Source organism: Sphaeramia orbicularis, chromosome 17 (genome assembly GCF_902148855.1).
Source record: "Sphaeramia orbicularis chromosome 17, fSphaOr1.1, whole genome shotgun sequence".
Classification (NCBI taxonomy): Eukaryota; Metazoa; Chordata; class Actinopteri; order Kurtiformes; family Apogonidae; genus Sphaeramia; species Sphaeramia orbicularis.
Window position 1 is genome coordinate 1,259,753 of NC_043973.1, and position 12,164 is coordinate 1,271,916.

General features: G+C 42.3%; 1 protein-coding gene across 1 annotated transcript in view; it reads left to right on the top strand.

Moving 5' to 3' along the window:
* The window catches only part of LOC115436826 (contactin-associated protein-like 4), a 262,042-nt gene that overhangs the window by 146,098 nt on the left and 103,780 nt on the right, over nt 1-12,164 (top strand). The window contains exons 12-13 of the mRNA XM_030159784.1: nt 2,692-2,811; nt 5,412-5,612. Of these exons, the coding sequence (XP_030015644.1) occupies nt 2,692-2,811; nt 5,412-5,612 (321 nt within the window). The remainder of the gene's footprint in view (nt 1-2,691; nt 2,812-5,411; nt 5,613-12,164) is intronic.

The following is a 12,164-nucleotide window of genomic DNA, read 5'->3' on the forward strand; positions in this document are numbered from 1 at the left end:
ATCGTATCATGATCCTGGTATTGTGATTTGTATCGTATCACCAGATTCTTGCTGGTACACAGCCCTAGTACTTACACAGGGTCTGTATAATGCTGTGATTTACAACAGTCGTTGCTAACACACTTCATTTGTGCCTGAACACCCCCTCTCAGCTTCCTCGTTCCAAACACCCCCCGGCAATGTTGCTCACGACCCCCCGATGTGCTCGCGCCCCTCCCCCTCAGTTGAGAACCACTGCTCTAAATTATCCACATAAATGACAGAAAAATGAGCAGTTTCACGTATTAGAAAGAGATAGAATTTTAGATTTAAAGCCTTATCTGAAGTCGTTTCTTGGTACCAGTTTAATAATCCCACCCAGTCACAGATACAGCACAGAGACAAACAGGAGAACAGCAAGAGAACACTGAACCACCGATCACACCAAAGAAAGAAAGAAAGGCTGGGCTTTTCTGCATCAAACAGTGGACTGGGTCAGCTTTAATACCCAGAAAAGGTGGAATTCTTCTGTTCTTTAGCTCACAGCTTGTGCAGTTTTTTTTTTTTTTTTTTTTCAAGAAACCAATTTTTCCTGTGACACCTGCAGATAATTTTATAGAATATTTATGGAACCCATTTGAAGGTGAGCGATATGACCGAGGTTAATGAGACTGTGGCTGTGACTGAACTACCAAATATAGACCAGAACAAATAAACCAACCTGCAGCAGCTTTTAAGGTGGATTTATCCATTCTGTTCGAATAACCTCAAGACTTAAAGTGGAGAGATTCCCTCACAGTTCAGCTCCACATTCATTTTTCAGTGAAAGTGGGTTGTGGGGGGGTTTACTGAGGGACTGTGATGAATAAAAGGCCTTTGGCTGTGGAGGAAAGCACAGATAAACAGCTGAGTGGAGTGGTGGACGCTGCAGATATGGAGGGGAAGGTTTGAATTCCAGCGTCTACAGACAGGAGGAAGCAGCAGAGGTGATGAAGGTCTGACTGTCATCACTGTCCTCTACTGGTCCACTGATCTGGACTTAATGGGACACTGATGGACAGACAAACCGGTCCACCCTGTTTATGGAACAGTAATATGTGTACAGCAGCAGCTCCCATAATCCACCAGCTGTGTGCTCGTATATCAGCCCTGATGAAGATGATGATGATGATGATGTTCAGAATCAGAATACTTTACTAATCCCAGAGGGAAATTATGGGGTGTTACAGTCACTCTACTCAAGGAGAGTAAAAAGTAACAGGAAAGATATTATCAATACAACAGAAAAAGAAAACATTTTTTAAATTTATATATATATAATGGCTAAAATTTCCTTCGGGGGTCAAATGAGTGTCCATTTTTGTCCAAAAAAAAAGTTGTCCTACAGTCCTAGAAGTGTGTGTAAATAATGCTAATCCATTTGTGCACAGACTACTGATATTCTCTGACAGTGGAAGCTCTATTTTCATAAATATTGGATTTGGAATAGCACGTGGATGTGAAAACTTTTGCTGGTGGACGGACGTGACATTACCCATGATGCTCTGGTCAGTACCAGTACTTTATTAGGAATAAACTTCTAGACTTCCTATTGCTAATTGTGCTCTTCTTCATAAATGTTGGTATTGTGGATCTAAAACAATCCCAGCTGACACAAAAACACTAAATGTGTCAGTGGACGGATGTGACATGGTTGTTGTGGATCCCATCATACTGATGCTCTGCAGCCATGTCAGCGTTTACACTAATGATCCCTGTGCAAAAACTAGGAGCACTATTATTTATTGGATAGTTTAGCATCAGACCAAAGAGGAAAGAACAATATAGAATTGTTCTTTCTGTATAAAAATGCTTCTTATTGTAAAACTGTTGATGTAAACAGTGCTGTGTGCCATTCTTCATGTATGTATTGGTGGAACAGAAGCAGGATGGATCAGCACCATACTCCAGATTGAACCTGTACAAATAAAACATGTGATATGGAGGAGAGAATCTGGGAAGAAAAACTGGGGAATCCAAAAGAAGAGAAGATTTGTTTTTCAGCTCAGTTCAGTTAATATTATGATATACAGTATTATCAATGTGATATACTTAACTAGAAAAACACTCGGAGACCTCCGCCCAGGCAGATCAGTGCCCCCCCCCCCCCAATCACCACCAAAATTTTATCATTTGTTTCTTGTGTCAGTATCAACATTTCCTGAAATTTTCATCCAAATCCCTCCATAAGTCTTTGAGTTATCTTGCACACGGACAGACAGACAGACAGACAGACAAACCAAAAACAGAACCTCCTTGGCGGAGGGAACAAGTGTGTAAACGTATGGTTGTGTGTAATTATAGTTATTTTGTTTTAATGAGGAATGAAACAGTCTGATGGACACAGACAGGATTGATTTGTTGTGCGGTTCAGTGGTGCATTTGGGTGGAATCAGTCTGGATCTGAACGTCCTCTGACTGACCAGGACGTCATGAGTGAGTGGAGTTGTCCACTACTGTCCACTACTGTCCACTACTGTCCACTACTGTCCAGTTTTACTCTTCTTTATGGGACGTTGATGGACAAATAGACCCGTCTCCACTCTTCTTATGAGACAGTGATACGTGCGTAGAGCAGCAGTTCCCATAATCCTCCAGCTGTGTGCACGTCTATCAGCCCAGATGATGATGATGATGATGATGGTGACGTCGTTTCCCTCCTCCTCTCCACAGCTGTGTATGAACAGTCGTGCGAGGCGTACAAACACAATGGTAACACATCTGGACATTTCTACGTGGACGTGGATGGCAGCGGGCCCATCAAACCCCAGCTGGTCTACTGCAACATGACAGGTGACACACACACACACACACACACACACACCTACACACACACACACACACACACACACACACACACATCTTTTCTACTTGTCTTCCTTTCATCTTCACCATTTGGTTTGACTGACAGCTACATAAGTGTAAGCGAGGCTCCGTTCATCACTTTTCTTTCGTTCTTCTTTATCGTCCTTCGCCTGTGGAACTTGAGTATTGTTCTCTGTTTTTTTCTTAATCACTCCCTCACATCTGTTTCTGTGTCTAAATGCTTTCATGCTTTATATTGTTTGTGTGATTATAATGAAAAGCTGTTTTCTTTCATTTATCTTCTTTTCCTCATTTAGATCTTTTTATCTCATCTGAGTATACGAGGTGTGTCAGAAAACTTCCAGGACTGGTGTCACAAAAGATAGATTTCAAATCCAACCTACCTGTTTTCCCCTTTGAACTAATCCCACTGGAGTCTAACGCACCTTCCCAGCCTTCTTGGCCACGCCTCCATGCGGTCCTGGAAGGAGTCTTCTAGGATCCTCTGCAGCTCCGTCGTCACAGCCATCTTGACGTCATCCACGTCTTCAAAACGAGTCCCCTTGATGACCCCCTTCAGCTTGGGGAAGATGAAAAAAATCACACGGAGCCAGGTCGGGTGAGTAGGGAGGTTTCTCCAGCGCAACGATGTTCTTCTGGGCCAGGAGCTGTCGGATGCTCAGGGCATTGTGGGCAGGTACGTTGTCATGGTGATGCAGCCATGCGTCGTCCTGCCACAACTCTGGCCTCTTCTCACACACTGAACAAAGCAAACACCACAGGATCTCTTTGTAGACGTGCTGGTTAATCCTCTGGCCCTGTGGCAAGAACTGGGGGTGGACGATGCTCCTCACATCGAAGAATGTGATCAACGTGACATTGACTTTGGACTTGGACTGTCTTGCTTTTCTCGGCCTTGGCGGATGTCGGACTCTTCTGCCAAAGGCTCTGGTGTTTGGTCTCAGGGTCATACTTGTAGATCCATGACTCATCAGCAGTCGTGACTCTCCCTCGCAAATCTGGTTCAGGTTCAAGGCACTCGAGGATGTCCTGACGCATTTGCACTCTACGATCCTTCTGGTCATCGTTCAGCAGTTTCAGCACCATCTTTGCACAGACTGTCTTCAAATCTTTAGTGACTAGAAGCACTCAAAGAGCGCAGACCTCCATCAAGGCAGATCAGTGGCCCCCCCACCCCCGATCACCACCAAAATTTAATCATTTGTTCCTTGTGCCAGTATCAGCATTTCCTGAAATTTTCATCCAAATCTGTCCATAACTTTTTGAGTTATCTTACACAGACAGAAACCAACGCCGACAAAATCATAACCTCCTTGGTGGAGGTAATAATCTTCCTGACGTTGTCGTGGTTCATGCTCAGCACATTTATGATCAGTTGAACAGTCACGCACCATCTGCCTGACGTGCTCAACGTTGGCCTCAGTCCTGCTCGTTGAAGGTCTTCCACTCCCGGGGTTGTCTTCCCCATCCTGGTGTCTAGGGATGGGGATCGAGAACCGGTTCTTATTGAGAACTGGTTCCTAGTTGCTCAATTCCTTGGAATCGTTTGCCTGCTTAACAATTCTGCTTATCGATTCCGCCTTCGTTGTGCATGTGTGATGACATCACATGTATGCTCCATTGTTTTGGTTTAGAACATAGCCAACATGGCATCGAGGCAGAAACGCTCCAAAGTATGGCTTTATTTTAGGTGTACAGACGACACCAGGGCCACTGTAACACTGTCAAAGCTTCCATTTCTTCAAAGAGGAAAATCCCTCCAATACGCTCAAACATTTGTCCACACAGCATGTGATTCATTTGCAGGAATGTCACATGTTTGATACGCTACTTCGTGACGCTTGTGAAACTAGCAGCAGACCAAACACCAGGGCGCAGCAAACACTCTGCCCCTGAGATAAAAGTTTCCAAAGCCAGGGAAAAGGAAACTGAGGTGCACAACAGTGGGAGACATAGAGGAATTAGTAAAGGGTCTTAAGTTTCACTTTGACTTTGTACGCTCATATGGTGTGACGCCCCCTCTCCCCCGAACCGGCATCATCTGTTATTATTATTTGTGGACACTGTATATGTTCTATTTTCTGTGCAGAGATGGAAATATAAGACAGTTAATGCTAACAAACCCGTTTGTACTCTTTTATTCCCTCACCCAGTGAGAGTTGATAAGAGAACTGGTAAGAGAATTGATAACGAATCAGAATCATTAAATTCTTATCAATTCTCATCCCTTCTCGCGTCCTTTAAACATCTTGCACCACTCAAAAACATGTGAGTGTGTCATCGTCTCATCTCCGTACACTTGCTGCAGTCATCCCAGTGCTCCTGACAGTTTTCCCACACCGGACCAGGAACTTCAGGTTTGTTCGCTGCTCTGTGTTCACTGCTTGACGACCTCAAACAGAGGATATGTAGATAAAAGCATGTGGAAAAAAGTTCAATGTCTGCAGAGAGCTCAGATCACAGTTCTATACTCCAGGGGGATTCAGTCGAAGGGGAAAACTTGTAGTTTGTAGTTTGGATTTGAAATAAATATATAAACTTATTGCTGATCTTGTGTGTCCACACAGAGGACAACACGTGGATGGTGATCCAGCACAACAACACTGAGACGACCCGAATCCGAGCGTCTCCGGGGGTGAACCAGTACTCGGTCCACTTCCACTACCCCACGGAGGAGGAGCAGCTGTCGGCCATCATCAGCCAATCAGAGCACTGCCAACAGGAGCTGTCCTACCACTGCAAGAAGTCCCGCCTCCTCAACACTCCAGGTGAGGCCGGTTCCTCCGATCAGCCCCTCGGGTCCTTCCCTCCAGAGATACGAGTGGAAGGAGGAGCCGAAGCATCAGAGACATGTCTAATAAGGACGTCTAAGGATGACCCCAGTTACCCCACTGCTGACTTCATTAACAGAACGGTCACTGTTGGTCGTACCCACGGCAACAACAGGACAAACAGATTGTACAGACAAACTGAACGCTGTTCCGTTCCTCTCATCCACGTGCTCATATCTCATTGCGCGCGCGCACACACACACACACACACACACACACACACACTGGTGTGTGTGGCAGCAGTTCATGGCTCCGCCCCCATACGGTTCTCATTCATTCATTCATTCATTCATTCATTCATCTCTCAAAGCCACACACACTTTGTCTTGAACTAATCTATATTTATCCATAAATCAACAGAGAATAAAATTCAGTGCTCAGATCAGTCCTCACTCGGTAAATTTATTTTTCTCAGTGCAAAATTTCCATGGAAAAAATCTGATATCATTAAAGATATTGTCAAACTTGTGTTAAAATCTTCTTTTCAAATGTAAATAATATCTCAAAGGAAATACATGACAGAAGTGAGGTGAAATGAAGCTACAAGAATACATCCTTATTCTAACATGGTTTAAATCAGCGCTGGAACGAGGAACTGGGCGAGCACACACTTTTAACCAACTAGCCCAGAATGGGATAGCGCATTTTGCATTGGGTTAACGAACTAACGCAGGAATGCATTTTGTGTTGCGTTAGTTGTTAACAAACAAAGAGTGAGCCCAGAAACGGAATAGCTCAAAATGCGTTAAATGGACACATTTTGCGTTGCGCTGGGCTTAACGATTTAACAAGCTAGTGCAGAAACGAGCCCCTGAATCACTTCCCTCACACTGAACACCTTCGTAGATGACTCCATCAGAAACACAGTCCACTTGTGTACAGAACAAACCCAAACGTCACCCGGGACTTTTCAGAGATTTTGCCACAAAGTGCATTGTGGGAATGGTGACCAAGTGAAAGCGGTTTCTCACAGATTCGGGTAGAAAACGATCCAGATCGCTCCAACGTAAACTCCTCCAGTCCACCAGGGTTGTTTTATAGAATGAGTCTAGTCGGTGGATGGAGGTAAAGGACACATTTGGGTTCAACACTCACCAACACACAGACAAACTGCTGCTGCAGGAACTCACATTCCCACAATGCACTTCACGACAAACTTTCCAAAAAGGCCAGAGTGACATTTGGGTTTGTTCTGTGAACAAGTGGACTGTGTTTCTGATGGAGTCATCTACGAAGGTGTTCAGTGTGAGGGAAGTGATTCAGACACATAAACACAGACAGATGAATGGAGTACAGAGGATTCAGATCTGACTGGAGTTGGACACATCTGAACAAACATCTGGGACCAAAGTCAGACGCTGGTTTAAAGACACTTTAAAGACACTGAATTTAGTTTTATTCTAAAAGATTCACCCAACACTTTAGTGAATACTGCACATGCATCAGTCCCAAATATCAGTTTATTTATTGTATGTAGTGTCCTTAAATATTAACAAGTATATCAGGTCTGAACATAAAAGAAAGAAATAAAAACACGTCAGTGGATCCCTGATTTCTAATTTCTTTAGTCAGTATCAACTAATGCAGGAACATAAGGTAATAAAAAAAAGAAAAAGATTAAATAGAAATCACAATTATAATAGATTTCTTTTTACATATACTCAAAAAGAATGATTTTCAGTTGTTTTATTTACAAGCTGTAATGTGCAGTTTCAACAACCAAAATAACAAAAAAGCAGTACTTTAGAAGGTGTTTATGAACATCATTTGTTAAAAATTAAAAATTATTTTATACTGATTCAAGCATATTTTATTATTAATGAAGGTCTCCAGCAGAAAGTCATAAAAAAAGTCAAGTTATTTAAACATGAATTCATCCTCCATTCCTTTTTAAGAAAATGCTCAGTGACCTTATCGTACCAAGTAAACAAGGAAATGTTGAAATTAATGTTGAAATTTTCTTTCCAGGTCAGTAAATGAACAGTTCATTTGTTTCTGTGATTTCACAGCAGAATGTGTGACGGTATTAAACTGAACTGTGTCAGTGAAGGAGCAGATCTGAAAACAGCTGCCAATCAAACCACATTCAGCCTTTCAACCGATCCTCCAATCAGCACATGGAAGCTCAGCGTCTGGCCCAGCTGAGCTCCGCCCACAGCTCCATTCACCCCCAGAGATGCCAAGCGTCCAGGGGGGACAACACGGTGTCATTTATCCAATTAGTGTCCAGTTTAGAGTTGTTGAAAAACCCAGTTCCACTCAGTCCCATTGAAGTGCATGGACGCTGAGCGTCTACGGACAAATGCACTGAGCAGAGATGGAGGAGAAAACACAGACACGGGAATGGAGGAGAAGTGAACAACATCCAGTCCACTGATCTGGGATCAAACTGATTCTGAACCAACTGGTCTGAGAGATGAACGTGTTCCAACACATTTGGAGTCAATGAAATGAAAACAACTGAACAGATTTGAGCATTTAATTTTCATACTTTTAGGGGAAGCGGAGCTTCCACTGCAGTCTGAGAAGTCACCACTGGTTTATTCATTTTTGCTCCTCCCTGGAGACGAGGCTTAGAAAACCTGTCCTGTTAAAACCACCCAGTTCCACCTTCATTTCACCTTTAGGTCCTGCTTCTGTCGTTTGTTTCATACAGACGTGTCATCATCAAAACACTAAAGGTATAATTCCTCCAACCGCCCTCATCGCTCCTCTATGTGCCTTTGGAGAAATTAAGATGTCCTTCAACACGGAGCGCTTGGATCGATTTCCAGGTCATGATCGAGCATATGAGCCGAGGAGGTGAAAAATAAGGAAGTGATAAGAGGCGCTGGTCATTTGTCCGGCTGTGAGTGAACGGAGGATGGGCTCCTTCTGCCTTTATGATCCAGGTTTTCCAGTAATGATTCAAGCCACAGCTGTCTGCACCTGCACAGGCAACATACAGGAGAGTGATTGGCTTCATTTTCACCACATAAGTCGCTTTTCCATTGGACATCTTTGCAAAACTTTACCGATATTTACTAAATGTGGAAAAACAGAAGTGCATAATGTCAGTTTTTCCATTAAATCACAAATGTGAGGATTTGTTTGTTTATTATCGGGAGATGACACGAGAAGTCATTCTATAAACATGGCAACCAACGTAAATGTCATGTTGATTTACAGATATATTCATTATTATTATATATTGCCCCTCTATCTCATACTAAATTAAAAAATGATTAGGTTTCCTGGTGTGTCCACACATACCACACCATGTTTATTTTAAAACTCTTCTTCTCTTGTTGTAACATTCATCAACATCTGTCTTTTTCTTATTCGTGTGACTCTAGTTGCAGAAAAAGGTCTTTCCATTGCAGTTTTGTGTGATATACCATTTGCACTATGCCCAAAAAAACCACCTCTTGCCAGCGCAAAAAGTTTTAATAAAAAAATCTGAGTTTTGGTGAAATTGGTGTTTTCCCATTAAGTACATTTTTATACACAAGTTATATTCACACAGTTTGAGGGTCAGTGTTAAAGCGAGTATAGTCTCCAGTATGTTGTTCTCTTCTGCCGACCATGTTCCCTCCATGAACGGGGCAGTTGTTCCACTGTCGCTCATTGAGTGTCTCCCTTTCCTCCTCAGATAACCTTCTTCCAGCCTCTTTTTTCCACTTTTCTTTTATATATACTGTGTCATTCCACTTCTCTATACATTTGTTTTATTAATTTCTTGCCTGATTCTGATTCATATGCTGAAATAAATAGTTTACCGGTAGGCGATACAAAGCACTGTACACCAAAACAGCCAGACACAAGAACAGTTTTTATCCCCAGGCCGTCACTCTGATGAACACTTCATGACCCATCCAGTGTCAGGACCCCCTGACTCCAATTCACCAACTCACAAACTTAGATTGTGCACTCTTTATAAAACTGTCTAATTTGCACTATGTAAAAAACTATTAGCACTACAATAATTTATTTATATATATATATATATATATGTATATGTATATATATATATATATATATATATATATATATATATATATATATATATATATATATATATATATCGGCTAAAATGTGCTTAGAGGTCTTATTTGTGTCTTTGTGCATAAGAAATCAATCTAAGTGAATCCCCAAAGGAACTCTGTGTTGGTAAATGACAGTTGTTCAAATGGACAGGATTTCAGTTCTGTTCAACATGTTGATGCTCATATGAACTATGTTTTCAGCTCAAAAATGTCCAATTTCATCACAATTAATGCTATATTTTCATGTCACAAATGGCCAAGTTCTATTTGAACTGAACTGAGCTGAAAAACAAATCTTCTCTTCTTTTGGATTCCCCAGTTTTTCTTCCCAGATTCTCTCCTCCATATCACATGTTTTATTTGTACAGGTTCAATCTGGAGTATGGTGCTGATCCATCCTGCTTCTGTTCCACCAATACATACATGAAGAATGGCACATAGCACTGTTTACATCAACACTTTTACAATAAGAAGCATTTTTATACAGAAAGAACAATTCTATATTGTTCTTTACTTTTTAGTCTGATGATAAACTATCCAATAAATAATAGTGCTCCTAGTTTTTGCACAGGGATCATTAGTGTAAACGCTGACATGGCTGCAGAGCATCAGTATGATGGGATCCACAACAACCATGTCACATCCGTCCACTGACACATTTAGTGTTTTTGTGTCAGCTGGGATTGTTTTAGATCCACAATACCAACATTTATGAAGAAGAGCAGAATTATCAATAGTAAGTCTATAAGTTTATTCCTAATAAAGTACTGGTACTGACCAGAGCATCATGGGTAATGTCACATCCGTCCACCAGCAAAAGTTTTCACGTACACGTGCTATTCCAAATCCAATATTTATGAAAATAGAGCTTCCACTGTCAGAGAATATCAGTAGTCTGTGCACAAATGGATTAGCATTATTTACACACACTTCTATGACTGTAGGACAACTGTTTTTTTGGACAAAAATGGACACTCATTTGACCCACTAAGGAAATTTTAGCTGATATACACATGCATATATTTTTACAGACTGTATTCCTGTACACATCCACTCACTGTATAAATACTTCAATTTGCACTTTCTGTATATATTACAATGTAAAACCCACTGTAAATACTATACATATACTTATATTTTTAATAGACTGGATCCACACATCCACTCCCTGTATAAAAACTCCAATTTGTACTCTGTTCATTTTCCATCGTAAATCCACTGTAAATCTGAACCCATTGTTGTCTCTGTCTCCAGTGGACTGTCTGTCTGTAGTGGACTGTCTGTCTGTAGTGGACTGTTGGTCTGTAGTGGACTGTTTGTCTGTAGTGGGCTGTTTGTCTGTAGTGGACTGTCTGTCTGTAGTGGACTGTTTGTCTGTAGTGGGCTGTTTGTCTGTAGTGGACTGTCTGTCTGTAGTGGGCTGTTTGTCTGTAGTGGACTGTTTGTCTGTAGTGGGCTGTTTGTCTGTAGTGGGCTGTTTGTCTGTAGTGGACTGTCTGTCTGTAGTGGGCTGTTTGTCTGTAGTGGACTGTTTGTCTGTAGTGGGCTGTTTGTCTGTAGTGGACTGTCTGTCTGTCGTGGGCTGTTTGTCTGTAGTGGACTGTCTGTCTGTAGTGGGCTGTTTGTCTGTAGTGGACTGTTTGTCTGTAGTGGGCTGTTTGTCTGTAGTGGACTGTTTGGACTGTTTGTCTGTAGTGGACTGTTTGGACTGTTTGTCTGTAGTGGACTGTTTGTCTGTAGTGGGTTGTTTGTCTGTAGTGGACTGTTGGTCTGTAGTGGGCTGTTTGTCGTAGTGGACTGTTGGTCTGTAGTGGGCTGTTTGTCTGTAGTGGACTGTTTGGACTGTTGGTCTGTAGTGGACTGTTTGTCTGTAGTGTGCTGTTGGTCTGTAGTGGACTGTTTGTCTGTAGTGGGTTGTTTGTCTGTAGTGGGCTGTTTGTCTGTAGTGGACTGTTTGTGTCCAGTGGACTGTTTGTCTGTAGTGGACTGTTGGTCTGTAGTGGGCTGTTTGTCTGTAGTGGGCTGTTTGTCTGTAGTGGGCTGTTTGTCTGTAGTGGACTGTTGCAGTGGACTGTTTGTCTGTAGTGGACTGTTGGTCTGTAGTGGGCTGTTTGTCTGTAGTGGGCTGTTTGTCTGTAGTGGACTGTTGGTCTGTAGTGGGCTGTTTGTCTGTAGTGGACTGTTTGTCTGTAGTGGACTGTTGGTCTGTAGTGGACTGTTGGTCTGTAGTGGGCTGTTTGTCTCCAGTGGACTGTTTGTCTGTAGTGGACTGTTTGTCTGTAGTGGACTGTTTGTCTCCAGTGGACTGTTTGTCTGTAGTGGGCTGTTTGTCTCCAGTGGACTGTTTGTCTGTAGTGGGCTGTTTGTCTGTAGTGGGCTGTTTGTCTGTAGTGGACTGTTTGTCTGTAGTGGACTGTTGGTCTGTAGTGGGCTGTTTGTCTGTAGTGGGCTGTTTGTCTGTAGT